At 38.3% G+C, this 16,652-nt stretch overlaps 1 protein-coding gene across 1 annotated transcript in view; it reads left to right on the top strand.

Annotated features, from left to right (window-relative positions):
* snrnp200 (small nuclear ribonucleoprotein U5 subunit 200) overlaps positions 1 to 16,652 on the top strand; it is a 52,238-nt gene that overhangs the window by 976 nt on the left and 34,610 nt on the right. Inside the window, exons 2-15 of the mRNA XM_062961293.1 lie at positions 2,034 to 2,197; positions 4,288 to 4,459; positions 4,801 to 4,993; positions 5,921 to 5,976; positions 6,469 to 6,567; positions 7,733 to 7,885; positions 8,312 to 8,411; positions 8,663 to 8,799; positions 9,414 to 9,497; positions 10,456 to 10,629; positions 12,185 to 12,322; positions 13,802 to 13,957; positions 14,233 to 14,403; positions 15,746 to 15,939. Of these exons, the coding sequence (XP_062817363.1) occupies positions 2,034 to 2,197; positions 4,288 to 4,459; positions 4,801 to 4,993; positions 5,921 to 5,976; positions 6,469 to 6,567; positions 7,733 to 7,885; positions 8,312 to 8,411; positions 8,663 to 8,799; positions 9,414 to 9,497; positions 10,456 to 10,629; positions 12,185 to 12,322; positions 13,802 to 13,957; positions 14,233 to 14,403; positions 15,746 to 15,939 (1,991 nt within the window). The remainder of the gene's footprint in view (positions 1 to 2,033; positions 2,198 to 4,287; positions 4,460 to 4,800; positions 4,994 to 5,920; positions 5,977 to 6,468; positions 6,568 to 7,732; positions 7,886 to 8,311; positions 8,412 to 8,662; positions 8,800 to 9,413; positions 9,498 to 10,455; positions 10,630 to 12,184; positions 12,323 to 13,801; positions 13,958 to 14,232; positions 14,404 to 15,745; positions 15,940 to 16,652) is intronic.

Here is a 16,652-nt window from a genome sequence, read left to right as displayed (position 1 = left end):
TCACCCCGAAGGGGACTCAGAGCAGCTGTATGTACATACAATATATTATATTATTAGCATAGCGCAATATTAGCATTATATATTACTATATTGAACTATACCACTATACTATTATATAATATGTAATATACAACATATAATTAATATTATTATATGGTATTACTATTAGTATTATATTGTATAACATAATATTATTATCAATATTATATGTATATACAATATATTATATTATTAAAACTGATATAAAAATATTATATTATAAAACTGAGGGCGGGGGCCAGGTAAATGACCTTGGAGGGCCTCATCCGGCCCTCGGGCCTTAGTTTGGGGACCCCTGCTCTAAACGAAACTATTTATTTATTTATTTATTTATTTACAGCATTTATATTCCGCCCTTCTTTCTCACCCCGAAGGGGACTCAGGGCGGATCACATTACACATATAGGCAAACATTCAATGCCTTTTTAACATAGAACAAAGACAAGACAAACATAGGCTCCGAGCCGGGCCTCGAACTCATGACCTCCTGGTCAGAGTGATTCATTGCAGTGATCCAGCCTGCGCCACAGCCCGAGCCCGTTTATCAGTTTGTACACATTTGCGCCATCGTTTAACCCAGGCGTCAAAACCATTTTGGAAAAAAAAAATCAGGGTCTTGCATTGTAACCCGTTAGTTCAAAACTGTTGTAACGTCATTCGAATCATTGAATCTGAAACCACGTAGGTTGTGTTTCAGAGGTCCAAACAGGTAAAAGTCAGAAGAGTAAAACTCTTTACGTAGGCAAAACTACGGTTAGGTGGATCTGTAATTGGCTAAGCGAACGAACCCAAAGGGTGCTTACGAATGCATCTTCATCATGGAAAGAAGTCACAAGTGGAGTGCCATCAGCAGGGCTCCGTCCTGGGCCTGGTTCTGTTCAATATCTTTATTAACGACTTAGACGAAGGGTTAGAAGGCACGATCATCAAGTTTGCAGATGACACCAAACACTCCAGAAGACAGGAATCTATCTTGTAGTTTGAAGCCATTGCTCCATTGCGTCCTAGTCTCGTGCTGTTCAGTCGTTTAGTCGTCTCCAACTCTTCGTGACATAGTCTCCAGGGCAGCAGAAAATAAGCCTGCTCCTTCCTTCCTATGACTTCCCCTCCCATCTTGATCCATGGCCCTCATCTTGTTTCCTCTCAGCCTTCTCTTCTGCAGGCTAAACATTCCTGGCTCTTTCAGCCATTCTTCATAGGGCTTTTAGTGGTCACTTCTTTCTTATTGCCTCCTTAAGTTTCTTAAGAGTGGTTACATAGGTTTCGCTGTTGATTGTGGCACCATGTTGCAGAGAATCAACAAGAATAACACCCTGTTATCAAGCTGCAAAAATGGGCTGGTCAGTAGTACCTCAAAGGTACTCTTAAGTATTTTGACTGTCCTCCTCAGTTCTTCTTGCAGTTTACACCTTGATTTAAAACATGCAGAGAGGAAATTATCATGATGGATGAAATAAACACCATACAGCAACTTTTCCCAGCATCATGTCCTGTGGACGTCTTGAATTGCAATGACCACCATGGCCTTTTTGGATGTGCTAGCAATTTGGAGAATGGGATGTGTCACCAAGCACATCTGGACACCAGAAAGAGTTTTCTCAGCAGCCACTGTGAAACTATGGAACTCACACCTGAGGGAGGCTTGGATGGCCCTGTCCTTTATTCTTTTTTCCTTATTCATACAGGCCTTCGGCTTTAAATTAGTCAGGGTTAAAAGGATGTTTGAGGGACCTCTTTCTAATACATTATATGTGCTTTCCCTATTATAATTGTTTGAATGTATATTAAATGTGTCATACTGTTATAACTGAGTTGTTTTAACTTACATTGGGTGTCATATAGAAATAAAGGTAGATATAAATCAAATAAATTATTTATAGAAGTCAGGTTAGAACATTTTATTTCTATTATTTCTCATAATGAAGTTGAGATGGTGAGAATGGCTTTCTCCAGTGTCCTGATCTGCCCTCCTCCTTGTGTTGCCCTTTTTCCAGAACTCCAATCTTGTACTCCAAGCTGACCGCTCCCTGATTGACAGAACTCGTCGCGATGAACCCACCGGCGAGGTCCTGTCGCTTGTCGGGAAGCTGGAAGGCACCCGGATGGGGGACAAAGCCCAGAGGACTAAGCCCCAAATGCAGGAGGAAAGACGAGCAAAGTGAGCAAGCCATTTTAAAGTTGCATCTAGAGTCAAGCTTTTGTTGTATATTGTTTTTGCACTGTTGAACTGCTTGAGCTTAGATTGTTTTGTCACTCAGGAAACTGAGCAGTGTGCAACTAGCTACAGGAGCACAACAATATTGCCTTGTTAAATGTTAAATTCTGTTGAAGACTGTATAAAAGTTGAATAATTATTAATACCTAATGCTTGTTATATGTAGTGCGTCATAGCATTCAGATTAACCTCTGCGTATATGGTGCATAGATAACAGAATCCTCTTCTGTGTCTTTAGCTATTTTATCTTGACCTTCTAGTTGTTGTCAGCATATCAAGTATAAATAGTTATTTATAGATATTAATATTACATCTATAAGGATGTACTTGTTATGTGTCATACCCTGAACATTGTAATTTTTTCTTATAATACAGAAAGGTTCTGTAGTATGATAGAATATTTAAGGGCACCTCAATTATCTTTGATAATATTCTTTGTCCTTACCTTTGGAGCCATAGTCAGAGCTAATTCTTCAGCTATTGACCACAGTGTTGTAACTCACTGAGATTGACATCTACCTTGTTCACTTGCTCTGTTATTTTGTTCATTTGACCCACTGTTCTGTCAGGCAGTAGCTCCTGAGTATTTCGAATAGAATGGGAGAATTTCCTAAGCTTGTATTCTATCAGTGCATTTATTACATTAGCCATGCTACCTGGGAATAGTGGGCATTATAGTTATCTGAAGGTTACCAGTTTGGAGAAGACTGGTTACATACCCCTATTTCCTCAAGACTAATGTGCCATCAAATCTAATGTGTACCTCAGTTTTCAAAACCCTGAAACCAAAAAAGTATGTGCTGCCTAATGTAATGAGTATTGGCAAAAAGTATTGTAATTTGGCCAAAAAGGTGTGCATTACTGTTGCTGCCTGCTTAGAATTGCTTCATTATAAACAATTGTATTAAAACACCAAAGCTTCCAGCAACGGAAAAGAAAACCTTGGGGTGCATCTATGCTGTAGAGTGAATCCATGTTAATTGCCTTGGTTCAATGTTATGGAATCCTGGGGACTGTAGTTTGAAAAAGGTCTTAAAGTTTCTTTGCTACAAGAATGGCATCAATAGAAATAAACAATTCAAAAAACAATTTTCAGTGCTCACTCTCATGTTAAAGTGATTCTAGAGCATCAATGTTCTCATACAAACTTAAATATGAATGTTCTCATACAAATTTAAATGTGTGCATTCATAAAACAGTGTTTACATTGATAAGTATTTTCTTTACAGACCCAACTGGGTACTATCTTATTATGTAACACATGAAACATAACATACATCAATCTCAAACGAAAAACAGTCCAAAAATCTGGTGTATATACGTACACAAATGTATAACAAGTAATCCAGGGTACAATATCCTTGTTTCGGGGGGGTCCTTCTTCAGGTTGTGTATATTTACAATAACTCTTTAACAGTCTTTTGATGTATGGTTATTGTCGTCTTAAACCTGTGGTCTCAGAATCTTTTTGTAGTGGATTGCAGTATGTTGTTATGTATATATTACTCTCTTAATCTTAATTACATTTGCTTAGTCCTGCTCCAATTCAAGGCCTTTATGTTATGGAATCCTGGGGGCTGTAGTTTGAAAAGGTCTTGAATTTTCTGTAGGTTCCTCACCAACCTATAAACCCCAGTAACACATAGCATTGAGCCAAGGCCATTAAATGTGATACGATATCCCTCAAAGAGAAGTTCCTGAAGCAACTTCCCTTTTGGCTTTGGCTCAGGACTAAGAGAACTGTATTACGGTAATCAATTGCACACCCTAAGTTGTCATTTAGCCCCAAAAGATGAGCATTAGATTCGAGTAAATGCAGTAATCTAATTTCTTAACCTTGAATGTAGTTAATGCTATAACATAACTAAACCAGGTTGTACTTAATACTGCTGCAAATATCTTTTCTGTATTACTTCATTGGAGAAGGGAAGTGTGATTCTTGCCTCCGTTTTATGTCTCTTCTTGACTAAAAAGGAGAGAGAGATCCTTCTGCCTTTACTGACTGTGTGATAATCTTTTTCTCTGTTCTGTAGGAGACGGAAACGTGATGAGGACCGACATGACATTAACAAGATGAAAGGCTACACTCTGCTTTCCGAGGGTATTGACGAGATGGTGGGCATCATCTACAAGCCCAAAACCAAGGAGACTCGGGAAACCTATGAAGTGTTGCTGAGCTTCATTCAGGCAGCTCTTGGGGATCAGGTGGGTGAAAGCCTCGGAGTGTGAAGGACTCAAGTGTTCCAAGTGTTCAAAGAGAACTGGGCTCATTAAGGGGCTGAAATTCTCGTGTTTGTTGTTTTCTGCTTAAGCCTTGTGTCTTTTTCAAAGAGTATTTTTTTGAAAATGGATTCTGATTGTAGGTATCTGAATTCACGAAGCTGCTTTTTTTTGTCTTCTTTTTTCTTGTTCAGTTTGTATTTTTGTAAACCTGGAATTTTCTTTTGAGAATATTATTAATTCTTTTATATTAAACTTCCTAACCCAGCAACACATACTTGCTATTAGAAGCAGTGGTTTAACTTTCTTTCTTTCTTTTCTTGCAGCCCCGAGACATTCTCTGTGGAGCGGCTGATGAGGTCCTGGCTGTTCTGAAGAATGAGAAACTGCGAGACAAAGAGCGTCGGAAGGAGATCGACCTCCTCCTGGGACAGACGGACGACACCCGCTACCATGTGCTGGTGAACCTGGGCAAGAAGATCACAGACTATGGCGGGGACAAGGAGATCCAGAACATGGGTATGGCTGCCCACCTGTCCCAAATTCATTATTTGTAGACTAATTCTTCATGGAACTCTGTGATGTTTAATTTAGTTTCCTCCTTGAAGGCAAATAATGAAATCCTCTTGGTAACTTACACCACAGTCAGATGTGCTTATTTTTGAACAAGGTCTTCTTCAGACTCTGTACAAGGTTAGGCAATGGCAGCTTTGCCCTGGTAACTGATTGGCCATAGGAATGCACCAAGGTGCTATTTGGCTGCCATTGTGTAACCAAATGAAAAAAAACAACCTTATTATTATAATAATAAAAATTAATAATAGTCTGTTTAATTCCTTGTTTGATGCCTCTTCTGATGAGATATCTATTCTACACTCGATAGAGTTTACTGCAAGCAATTAAGCCACTTTTGTGGCTGGTGGCAAGTGCCTTGCTTAATATATACAGAGGATAGTTGGGAGTTAGCTCAAGCTTTTTAAAATTGACATTCACTGTGTAATAATAATAATAATAATAATAATAATAATAATAATAATAATAATAATACCGTAGAGTCTAATTTATCCAACATTTGCTTATCTAACATTCTGGATTATCCAATGCATTCTGCCTCATTCTGCTCACCCTGTCTCATGGATTCGAACTGCCAACCTTCAGATCAATAGTTCAGCAGCACAAGGGTTTCCTCATGCCGTTGTATGCTGTTTTGACAACTTACTGTTTTGTACATGCTGGAAACCGCCCTGAGTCCTCTCAAAGAGATGGAGCGGTATATAAATAAAGGTTTATTATTATTAAGGGTTTAACCTACTGCACCACTGTGGCCCACTATGTAGGTTAGTCACAGCCCAAAACTACATCAGTATTCACTTCCATTCAGAAACAAACCTGATTCTCTTGCAATTGGCTCAAGCGACTTCTTCTGACATTTGGTTATCTTTGCAGATGACAACATTGATGAGACCTATGGCGTAAATGTGCAGTTTGAGTCGGATGAAGAGGTAAGTGCATTAACCGTTTTGATGCGGGTTGGGGATGAAGCATGGAAATGTATGTGGAAATCCTAGATTATTGGGGAATGAATCTTTTGGCTGAATGTGTTGCTGAGGAGAAAAAAATATTCCCTTGAATAAGTGATCATAGAAGTGTGTGGTAACTGGCACCCCATCATCAAGTGGTTTTCTCCTGATACTCTCTTTTCCTTATTCTTGAAATACTATCTTGCTGGAAAAATTGTGTAGCTGTACACCGGCTGGTCCTTAACACTAAAAAGACAGTGATAGTTGGATCTCGATTAAAGAATAACAGCTGGTTTGAACTAGGAATATAGACTTGGAAAGGCTTTTCTGTTGGTTGAATTGCTGCCATGTTTTTCAGTGGCGGTTTCTTTTGTCCTTTGCTTGCCACGTTGCTAATGGAAATGTTTGTGTTTTGGACATCTTGTGAGATTAAGTTGGCATCTCGGTTAAATAAAACACATTTGGCTCCAACAGGAAGGGGATGAGGACGTCTACGGTGAAGTCCGGGATGAGGCGTCTGATGATGACATGGAAGGCGACGAGGCCGTTGTCCGCTGCACTCTTTCAGCCAATGTGAGTCACCCAGAAATTTTGGCAGGGTTTCTGCCATTTTGGTAGCACGGCAACGGGGATCAGTAACGTTTGAGAGCATGCAATGATGTGTTTATTTATTTATTTACAGTGTTTATATTCCGCTCTTCTCACCCCGAAGGGGATTCAGAACAGATCACAGTGTGCACATATAATGGCAAACATTCAATACCATATAAACATAGAGACAGAGACACAGAGGTGATTTAACATTCTCCAGATTCTCCTGGAATATTAAACTAATATGGGAATCTCATGCATTCTAGGAGCATTTTCTAAACCATGTTTGGGAATTGTGCAGCCTGCAGGACACATGTTTTTTTTTTTAATGTAGCCCTTTCTAACATGCTTCCCAACAGCTAGTCCTCAGAACACTTGGATTACATAGATAAGACTAAGTTATATTATTGGAACATATCCTGCAAATCCACTGGGAATAATATGGCATCATTTCTGTTGCCCAATGGCAGCCACAATGTGGCACTATGGCTCTCTGGAGGAGTTTGAACTGATGCAGTATGGCCTGTGGTGCCTAGAGAATGTTCATCCATCATCCCTGGGGAAATTAGGCAAGCTCCCACCTTGGCTGCATTTAGAAAGAGCCTTAAAACATGGCTCGTCATGGCCCATCTGTATGATAAAATGTTGCTTTGGTGTCCTTGTTCTGATTGGTTGCATCTTGCCTTGCCAATTTTCTGGTATAATCACAGGGTCCATCCCACTCCAAATCCTCTAAGACTTTGTAGCATTTTATTAACTACCTCATGCCTACAAAATACACTTAGCGCACTTTTGCCCAGTTGTTTTTATGATTTTATTGCTGTATTTTAATATGCTTTTACCAATGTTTTTGCTATGTGTTTGTTAATGGTTATTCCTTTTCTGCGCAGTTTTTTTGTTGTTTGATGTGTTTTATGGTTCTTTGGGCTTTTGCCCCATGTAAGCCGCCCCGAGTCCCTTCGGGGAGATGGAGGCGGGGTATAAGAATAAAGATGATGATGATGATGATGATGATGATGATGATTAGTTAATAGAGTGCATTCAGTGCTTTCAGAGAAAAGACCTAGCAAACCTTTGACCTCAAATAGTCTCATTGTGGCCCTATTGTATTGTGGAACTTTGTTAATATGGTTGTCTCTATCATCAGCTTGTGGCATCAGGTGAGCTGATGAGTTCAAAGAAGAAGGACCTGCACCCGCGAGACATTGATGCCTTCTGGCTGCAACGGCAGCTCAGCCGCTTTTACGATGATGCCATTGTATCTCAGAAGAAGGCAGATGAAGTCTTGGAAATCTTGAAGGTACTTTGTTTTGGTTTCCTTACAGTCTCAGTACCTGTCTTTCTTATTCTGGGGTGGAGTGGCATGCCTTAATTATTTTGCCTATTTCTGATAGAAAAAAACATTTCCCCATAATCCCGTTGCCAACGTATGCTTTCCAGTTCCCGCCAGGTTAGTTTAGGTTCTGTTAGCAGCCTGAGCACATTGATTATATAGAAAATAACTGCATCTTAGTTTTTTTCCCCAAAGAGGGATCTGTTTGCTATTCAGTGTGATCTTGCTGTTCTTCTTCCCATTGAGATTAATACATCATATCCTGGCACGTTCTTTCCTGGGGCTTGGCTTTGCCATCTCTTCCTACTCTAACTTAGCTCAAAGCCCCTGGAAAAGAAGGAATGATTCTTAATGAGAAGCAGGTGCAAACTTCTTTCCTTTCTCTCCTGCTAGACTGCCAGTGATGACAGAGAATGCGAAAATCAGCTGGTCCTGCTCCTGGGCTTTAACACGTTTGACTTCATTAAAGTGTTGAGGCAACACAGGATGATGAGTGAGTGTTGCCCACTGATGTTATTACTGTGATAATAAGAAATGTCTGTCTGTGGGTGTGTTTTTGGTGGGGTCAGTATGTGGCTTGTCATTTCTCAAAGATAGTATGGACTCTTAGGAAACCTGAATAATATCCCAGAAACTTCATGGATCTGTTGTTGTTCAAGGAAGTGCAGGTTGTCCGTATCGCCACCTTAGAGACAATTTAGAGGTGCCTTCTCTTTCATTCATAATCTTTTCCTTTCTCCGCAGTCCTGTATTGCACCCTCCTGGCTAGCGCCCAGAGCGAAGCTGAGAAGGAGAGGATTATGGGAAAGATGGAGTCTGACCCTGAGCTGTCCAAATTCCTGTATCAGCTTCATGAGACTGAGAAAGAAGATTTGATTCGGGTAAGGGCTGGTGGAGAAAGAATGCTGAGTACAATTGTTTTCCATGTGTTTATACCATCTGCTTAAATTGCAAATATGGCTTTGTTCCATTTTATCTCTTGATTGCAAATCAGCTTAATGAGATGACAAAGAGATGGTGAGGCATTGACTTGGTCACGACCTTTCAGTACATTATAAGGCCAAGCAGTGATTTATATATTATTATTATTTGCTACATTTATATGCCGCCTTTCTCACCCCAAAGGGGACTCAGAGCAGCTTACAAATTAAATTTACATACAATATTATATTATTAGCATAGTACAATACTGGCAATAAATTACTATATTGTACTATATCAATATATTGTAGTATTATTAGTAATATTACATGTAAAATATAATATATAATTAATATTATTATATTGTATTATTAGTATTACATCATATTACAATATAATATTATGAACATTATATATATATATACAGGATGTTATAATTATTATATTTTATTGTAAATTATATTGCGTATATGTATTTGAACATACAATGCCCTGTATCCCAAATGGCAACTGCATTATTTGGCTATTATACTAATATCTGCACTAACTTAGAATTCTGTATTTTGCACTTCAGGAGGAACGTTCGCGCAGGGAACGGGTCCGCCAGTCCCGCATGGATACTGACCTGGAAACCATGGATTTAGATCAAGGAGGAGAGGTTAGTTTGGTTTGACAGAGGCTCATATTGCGTGAGGGAACAGATTGCAAAACACCCGCATTATGGAGCTGAGGAAAGAGATTCCCTGTCTTGACTCACCCAGTGTAAAGGATTGAGGCCTCACCAGAGATTCCATACCAAAACACTCTTACGAACCATTCAGTTTCTAAATATTTGTGTACATCAGGATATGGCCTTAAAGCAAGTGGTTTAAATAGCAAAGGAATCCCATCTGCACAGAGGCAAGCTTCTCCCTCCTGCACAGAAAAGGTAGACAGAAACTTGCCCTGTCTCTCATGGCTAGGCCAACACATTCTTAGAGGAAGATGGTGAACTTTTTTCCTGAAATGCTCTGCTGAGATGAATACTGAGTCCTAGCTCTCCTAATTGTGAGGCATTTCTACCCGGTTTTTCTCACCCGAAGGGACTCAAGGCAACAATAACAATAAAGCATAAAAACAATTAGCATTAGGCAATAATGAGCCTGAATATATTGCACAAGATTTCCCTAGCCTAAAATGATACATTTTAATATATTGGGTTTATGATTCCCGTCTCCTTGATCTGGTCATGTAAGTGTGATTTATTGTTATAATTGTATTATTTTACTTTGTTTAATAATGTGTATTATGTTGTTATGTAATGTTTGTGTTGCTTTTATGACTGTAAACCGCCCTGAGTCCCATCTGGGAGATAGGGCGGTATATAAATAAAGTTTTATTATTATTATTATTATTATTATTATTATTATTATTATTATTGTTATACATGTAACATCTCTACTGTTGGCATATACTGTTCAATCTACACTTACTAGTGGAGGTGAAGAAAAGCCATCAGTCTCTTTTAAAGTAACAAGTATTTGTCTGAACCGAAGCAGTTGTTCAGTGCAACCCCGCCCCCCCCCCCCCCCCAAATTATCTGTCCCTCATGTTGTTCTTTTCTTCTTCCATCTCAGGCGTTGGCCCCCCGGCAAGTTCTCGACCTGGAAGACCTGGTGTTTGCCCAAGGCAGCCACTTCATGGCCAACAAGCGATGCCAACTGCCTGATGGCTCTTTCCGGAGGCAACGCAAAGGCTATGAGGAAGTCCACGTCCCTGCCTTGAAGCCCAAGCCCTTTGGTTCAGAGGAGGTTGGTGGTGTATTCTTACATTTGCTTTGCACAAAACTGTACTCAAGAGTTCCATTTCCCTGACCTTCGCTCTACTGAAACATTTCTCCTCTGCAAACTGGCATATTTTGTTTTGCCATCCTTTGTTTTTGTTTTTGCTCTCCTCCATATTTTTATTTATTTATTTATTATTTTATTTTATAGTGAAGCATAATACATTGAAAGTGGTGGAACAATATATCGATAGGAAAGTGAGGAAATATCAAGAGGACGAATAATCATAGAGACAGAGAGAGAGAGAAAAGAAAAAAAAAACCTAAAAAACGGTTGAACTTCCCATCTTGGCTTAGGAGTTGTCCCTTTCATTGACTGTGTATTTGTGTAATTCCTTTGTCTTGTTCCGTTTAGTCTGCTTTATATATTATACAGGTCTAATATGTCCTCCATATTTTTAAAACCTATTTTTAGGTGGCTTTGTTATTCTGTCATGAAGTGTTACGACCTTTTGTTCCTTAACCTCTTGGTTTAATAGCAGGGTGTCTGTTGTGGATGATAAATTCTAATAGGAGAACACTTGCAATGGGCACAGAAACAATAGTTTTGTTCTACTGAAGATGAAATGGGACCTGCTTGTCAGTTCGCCTCCAAATTTTTGAAGATGATTCCAAAGAGGTCCAACTCAGCTGTGTATTTTTTGTGTGTCGGCTTTAAGTACATTTGATACTTGCATTGTGTGGCTTTCTGTGTGAGATGAGTTTTTTTGTCCTTTTTGAAAAATATTAAATATAGAACCACTGGTGCTGTAAATATGTTGAAGTGATAAACAGCCATGTTTTAATAATATGTGTAATTTTTTTTTGAAATTGCTTTTTTGTAGAAAGGAAAACAAAATTGATAAACTGGAAGTCTTGACTAGATTGAGACACTGAAAAATAGTATGCTGAAAATACCTTTTAAAAATGATCTTATGTTGAAAATGCCTCTCTTTTTGTTGTTGAATTTCTACTACCTCTTCACCCTCCCTTCCCAAGACATATATATCCCCCATGTTTCTAAGAAAATTATGTCTTGTCAATTGCTAGGGTATTTTATATTTCTTGTAATGTACTATCCAATAGGACAGATGTTTTTCCCTCTGAAGAGATCAGCTGATAGCATACACATGTTTCAGAAGTATTTAACTTTATTAAGTGTAGAGTATCTGAACGTGCCAATCTGCATATTTATGTTTTTTATGAATGTCTAATGTAATTAATTTTAATTGAATTGCAATGTATTATATTATTTTTATACATGTACTTTTACTGTAAGCTGCCCTGAGTCCCCTCTTGGGTGAGAAGGGTGGGATACAAATGCTATAATAATAATAATAATAATAATAATAATAATAATAATAATAATAATAATAATAATAATAATATTCTGATCTCTGCTCTTTTTTTACTTGCATTATAAAGATCGTGTACAAATTCCAATGTTTTTGGCTTGTTGTTGCCTCTCTGGGCTTTGAACCACTTCTGTTCCAGGCTTATGGTTGAGTATCTTAATAGTGATAACTTCTGCTTCCTTTCCTCAGCAACTCCTTCCTGTGGAGAAGCTCCCCAAGTATGCACAAGCTGGATTTGAGGGGTTCAAAACATTGAACCGAATTCAGAGCAAACTCTATCGTGCTGCACTTGAGACGGATATGAACCTGCTTCTGTGTGCACCTACTGTAAGTGCCTCTTTCCTGGAGTCAGTTTTCTGTGCCTCTGAAACATTTCTGGATATCTAACCTTGCCTATATGTTGTTGAAGACTTTAATGGCCGGAATCACGGGGTTGCTATGAATTTTCCGGATGTATGGCCATGTTCCAGAAGCATTCTCTCCTGACGTTTCGCCCACATCTGTGGCAGGCATCCTCATAGGCTGGAGGTATATTGAAAACTATCTGATCATGACCATACAACCCGGAAAACTTACAACAACCCACTAACCTTGCCTACTTCTAATCTATATATCTATTTTTAGTTGAGACATAAGCTCCATCATATAATAATACAGTAGAGTCTCACTTATCCAACACTCGCTTATCCAACGTTCTGGATTATCCAACGCATTTTTGTAGTCAATGTTTTCAATACATCGTGATATTTTGGTGCTAAATTCGTAAATACAGTAATTACTACATAGCATTACTGCGTATTGAACTACTTTTTCTGTCAAATTTGTTGTATAACATGATGTTTGGTGCTTAATTTGTAAAATCATAACCTAATTTGATGTTTAATAGGCTTCTCCTTAATCTCTCATTATCCAACATATTCGCTTATCCAACATTCTTCCGGCCCGTTTATGTTGGATAAGTGAGACTTTACTGTAATAATAATAATAATAATAATACTTAATTTTTTTATCCCGCCACCATCTCCCCGAAGGGACTCGGGGCGGCTAACATGGGGCCGAGCCCAAAACAGAAACAAAATATAAAGTTACAATGAATATCTAGAGTTAAAAACAATGATACAACAGTCAAATTAAATAAGCTATTAAAACATAGCAAATAATAAAAATACATAATCACCAAGACAAATGAGGTAATAATACAAACATCAACCACTATAGATAAAAAGGTATGTATAGATACAGTAGAGTCTCACTTATCCAAGACTCATTTATTCAAGGTTCTGGATTATCCAATGCATTTTTGTAGTCAATGTTTTCAATATATCGTGATATTATGGTGCTAAATTTGTAAATACAGTAATTACAACATAACATTACTGCGTATTGAATTACTTTTTCTGTCAAATTTGTTATATAACATGATGTTTTGGTGATTAATTTGTAAAATCATAACCTAGTTCAATGTTTAATAGGCTTTTCCTTAATCCCTCCTTATTATCCAAGGTTTTGCCGGCCCATTTAGCTTGGATAAGTGAGACTCTACTGTATGTCTGTTTGCTGTTCCATCTGTGTATGTTTGGAAAAGCAGAGTAGAGATAAGCCTGAAGTGTCCTATCTTCTGAACAGTGTAGCCAAATGCTTTCCACATTGAGTGGTAAAATCTGTAGCGATCCTGCTAGAATTGAGAGCTCTGTTTCAGGAAAATACAGTATATAAAACAGATAAGTGCTTCATATACAGTGATATGTTTATATGTGCATATAGCATAAGTAACGTTTCTGCTCTGATCCTCTCCTTATATTCCAGGGTGCTGGGAAAACCAACGTGGCTTTGATGTGTATGTTGCGTGAGATAGGAAAGCACATCAACCTGGATGGAACTATCAACGTGGACGACTTCAAAATTATCTACATTGCTCCCATGAGGTCCTTGGTCCAGGAGATGGTGGGCAGCTTTGGGAAGGTAAGACGGGGTTTGGTTTTTCGCCAGACCCGTATTGAGTGGCTGCATACTTATAATTCCTTCTTTCAAAACATAAATGTTCCAACAACAAAGCTTTTGGCCGTGGAATAGAAAACCTTGGAGATTATCAAGTGCCATGAGCTCATTAGGCGGTCTATGGCATGTCACAGTCCCTTCCGCTACCACCAGGAATAGATGGGTGGCACTGATTTCCCCTGACAGGATGTAAGCATTACCTGAGCGGCTACTCTAATAACATCTGTTGTTCTTCCTAGCGCTTGGCCACTTACGGCATCACTGTGGCTGAGTTGACTGGAGACCACCAGTTGTGTAAAGAGGAAATAAATGCCACGCAGATCATTGTCTGCACCCCAGAGAAATGGGACATCATCACCCGCAAAGGAGGGGAGCGCACTTATACCCAGTTGGTGCGTCTCATCATATTGGTAAGTTGGCCTGGAGGTCTCCGCGTTTCTCTTGTTTGGACATAATGGATGCCTTCATCTGCCAGATACTCCCTTATTGTTAGCTGGGAGAAAACACAAGCTATGAGTTTTCATCATTGTTTCTGAGTTTCACCTTTTCACCTTATTTCCTGCCCTGTTGGTGAGCTGTGCGAAGAGGATAACCCTTTCCGACAAGCCTTCGATCATGTTAGACTCTCTGATAATACGTATGAGGACCTTTATAATAATAATAATAATAATAATTTTATTTTTATATCCCACCACAATCTGCCCAAGGGGACTCGGGGCGGCATACATGGGGCAAGGCCCGACAACACAATAAAAATAAAAATACATAAAAAGCAATTCACAATATAAAAATAGGATAAAAACAGCAATGTTGTAACAATAAATAAATCAACTGGCAACCAGACACAGTTTCTGTCATGTTCATGCGTGGGTAGACTAAAAGCAGCAGTACAGAATAGATTGATAACTAAAGTGCATTATTCACTGTCATCCTATCCTTTCAGTTATTTATTTATTATTTACGTATTTGCAACATTTATATCCCGCCCTTCTCACCCCAAAGGGGGCTCAGGGTGGCTTACAAGTTATATGTAGATACAATATATTATATTATTAGCATAGCACAATATAAGCATTATATATCACTATATTCTACTATAGTACTATACTGCAATATTATTAGTACCATTACATGTAATATATAATATATAATTATAATAGTGTATTATTATTATTATATTGTATTACATTATAATATTATTATCATTATATGTACATACAATATATTATATTATTAGCAAAGCACAATATAAGCATTATTTATTACTATATTGTACTATACCACTATACTGCGATATTACTAGTATTACTACATGTAATATATAATATACAATTATAAGTGTATTATTATATTGCATTACATTATAATATTATTATCAATATTATATGTATATACAAAATATTATATTATTAGTATAGCATAATATTAGTATATATTATTTATATTCTTATATTGACACAGGAGACATGGTGGAATGGTGAGTGATTATATTATTAGCACTTTACAATTCTAAGGTTGAATACTTCTGTTCTATTGACAGCAATTGCTGTATTTTATTGTTCCTACTAGTGGGAACTGTGAATTTATGATGTTGTGTTGACTGTTTATTATCTATGTTTTGTTTTGCACTTGTTGTATTTTGTATGTCACACCTTGAGTGTTCTGTGAGCCGCCCCGAGTCCCTCTGGGAGATGGTGGCGGGATATAAATAAAGCTTAGTATTATTATTATTATTATTTCTTCTTCCTGCAGGATGAGATCCACCTCCTGCATGACGACCGGGGCCCCGTCCTGGAGGCCTTGGTGGCCAGAACCATCCGCAATATCGAGATGACTCAGGAAGACGTGAGGCTCATCGGCCTGAGTGCCACCCTCCCAAACTATGAGGACGTGGCTACTTTCCTGAGAGTGGAGCCGTCCAAAGGCTTGTTCTACTTCGACAACAGGTAAGGCAAGCCAGGCTTCTACAGGGAGTCAGAAATCACCTGGGAGAGATGGCTGAGAAATACTTATACTGTGACTTCTTTACTCCATAGCCATGTTTTTTTTCCCATCTATATTCCCCCTGGAAGTGTTTTTGTGGTCCAGTGCAATTCTATAGTATCCTTTAGAGTTTTGTAACTTAATCATTTCTAAAGTGACAATAAGTAATTGTAAGAATAAGAAGCATTCCAATAGATAGCAATAAGAACTCAACCACCTGGTTGTTACTGGATAATTCGCAAGCCAGAGTGGAGTAACTCCCTATTATCCAATAGTTTTGGTTATTCGACATTGAGCCTGCCCGTTTATGTCGGATAACCGGAACTCTACTGTATAAAGCTTTTCTACAAAGGTACATGTGGTGATTGTCTACTCCTTTACTGGAGGGGGAGTACAAAGAACCCTAAAGATTGCTGCGACATCCTTCTTCTTCAAGTATGTCATAGAATAACACTGGAGGACCTAGACAGGACCACAAACATAATAATAATAATAAGAAGAAGAATAAGAATAAGAATAATAATACATCACACAGTCCTAGACACTTGGGAAGTGTTCGACTTGTGATTTTGTGATACGAAATCCAGCATATCTATCTTGTTTGCTGTGTAATAATAATAATAATAATAATAATAATAATAATGGGATCTGCGCGCATCATCCGAAAATACATCAC

Source organism: Anolis carolinensis, unplaced genomic scaffold (assembly GCF_035594765.1).
Source record: "Anolis carolinensis isolate JA03-04 unplaced genomic scaffold, rAnoCar3.1.pri scaffold_8, whole genome shotgun sequence".
Lineage (NCBI taxonomy): Eukaryota > Metazoa > Chordata > Lepidosauria > Squamata > Dactyloidae > Anolis > Anolis carolinensis.
Note: the sequence above shows the minus strand (reverse complement) of the source record. Positions and strands in the feature narration are given on the sequence as shown.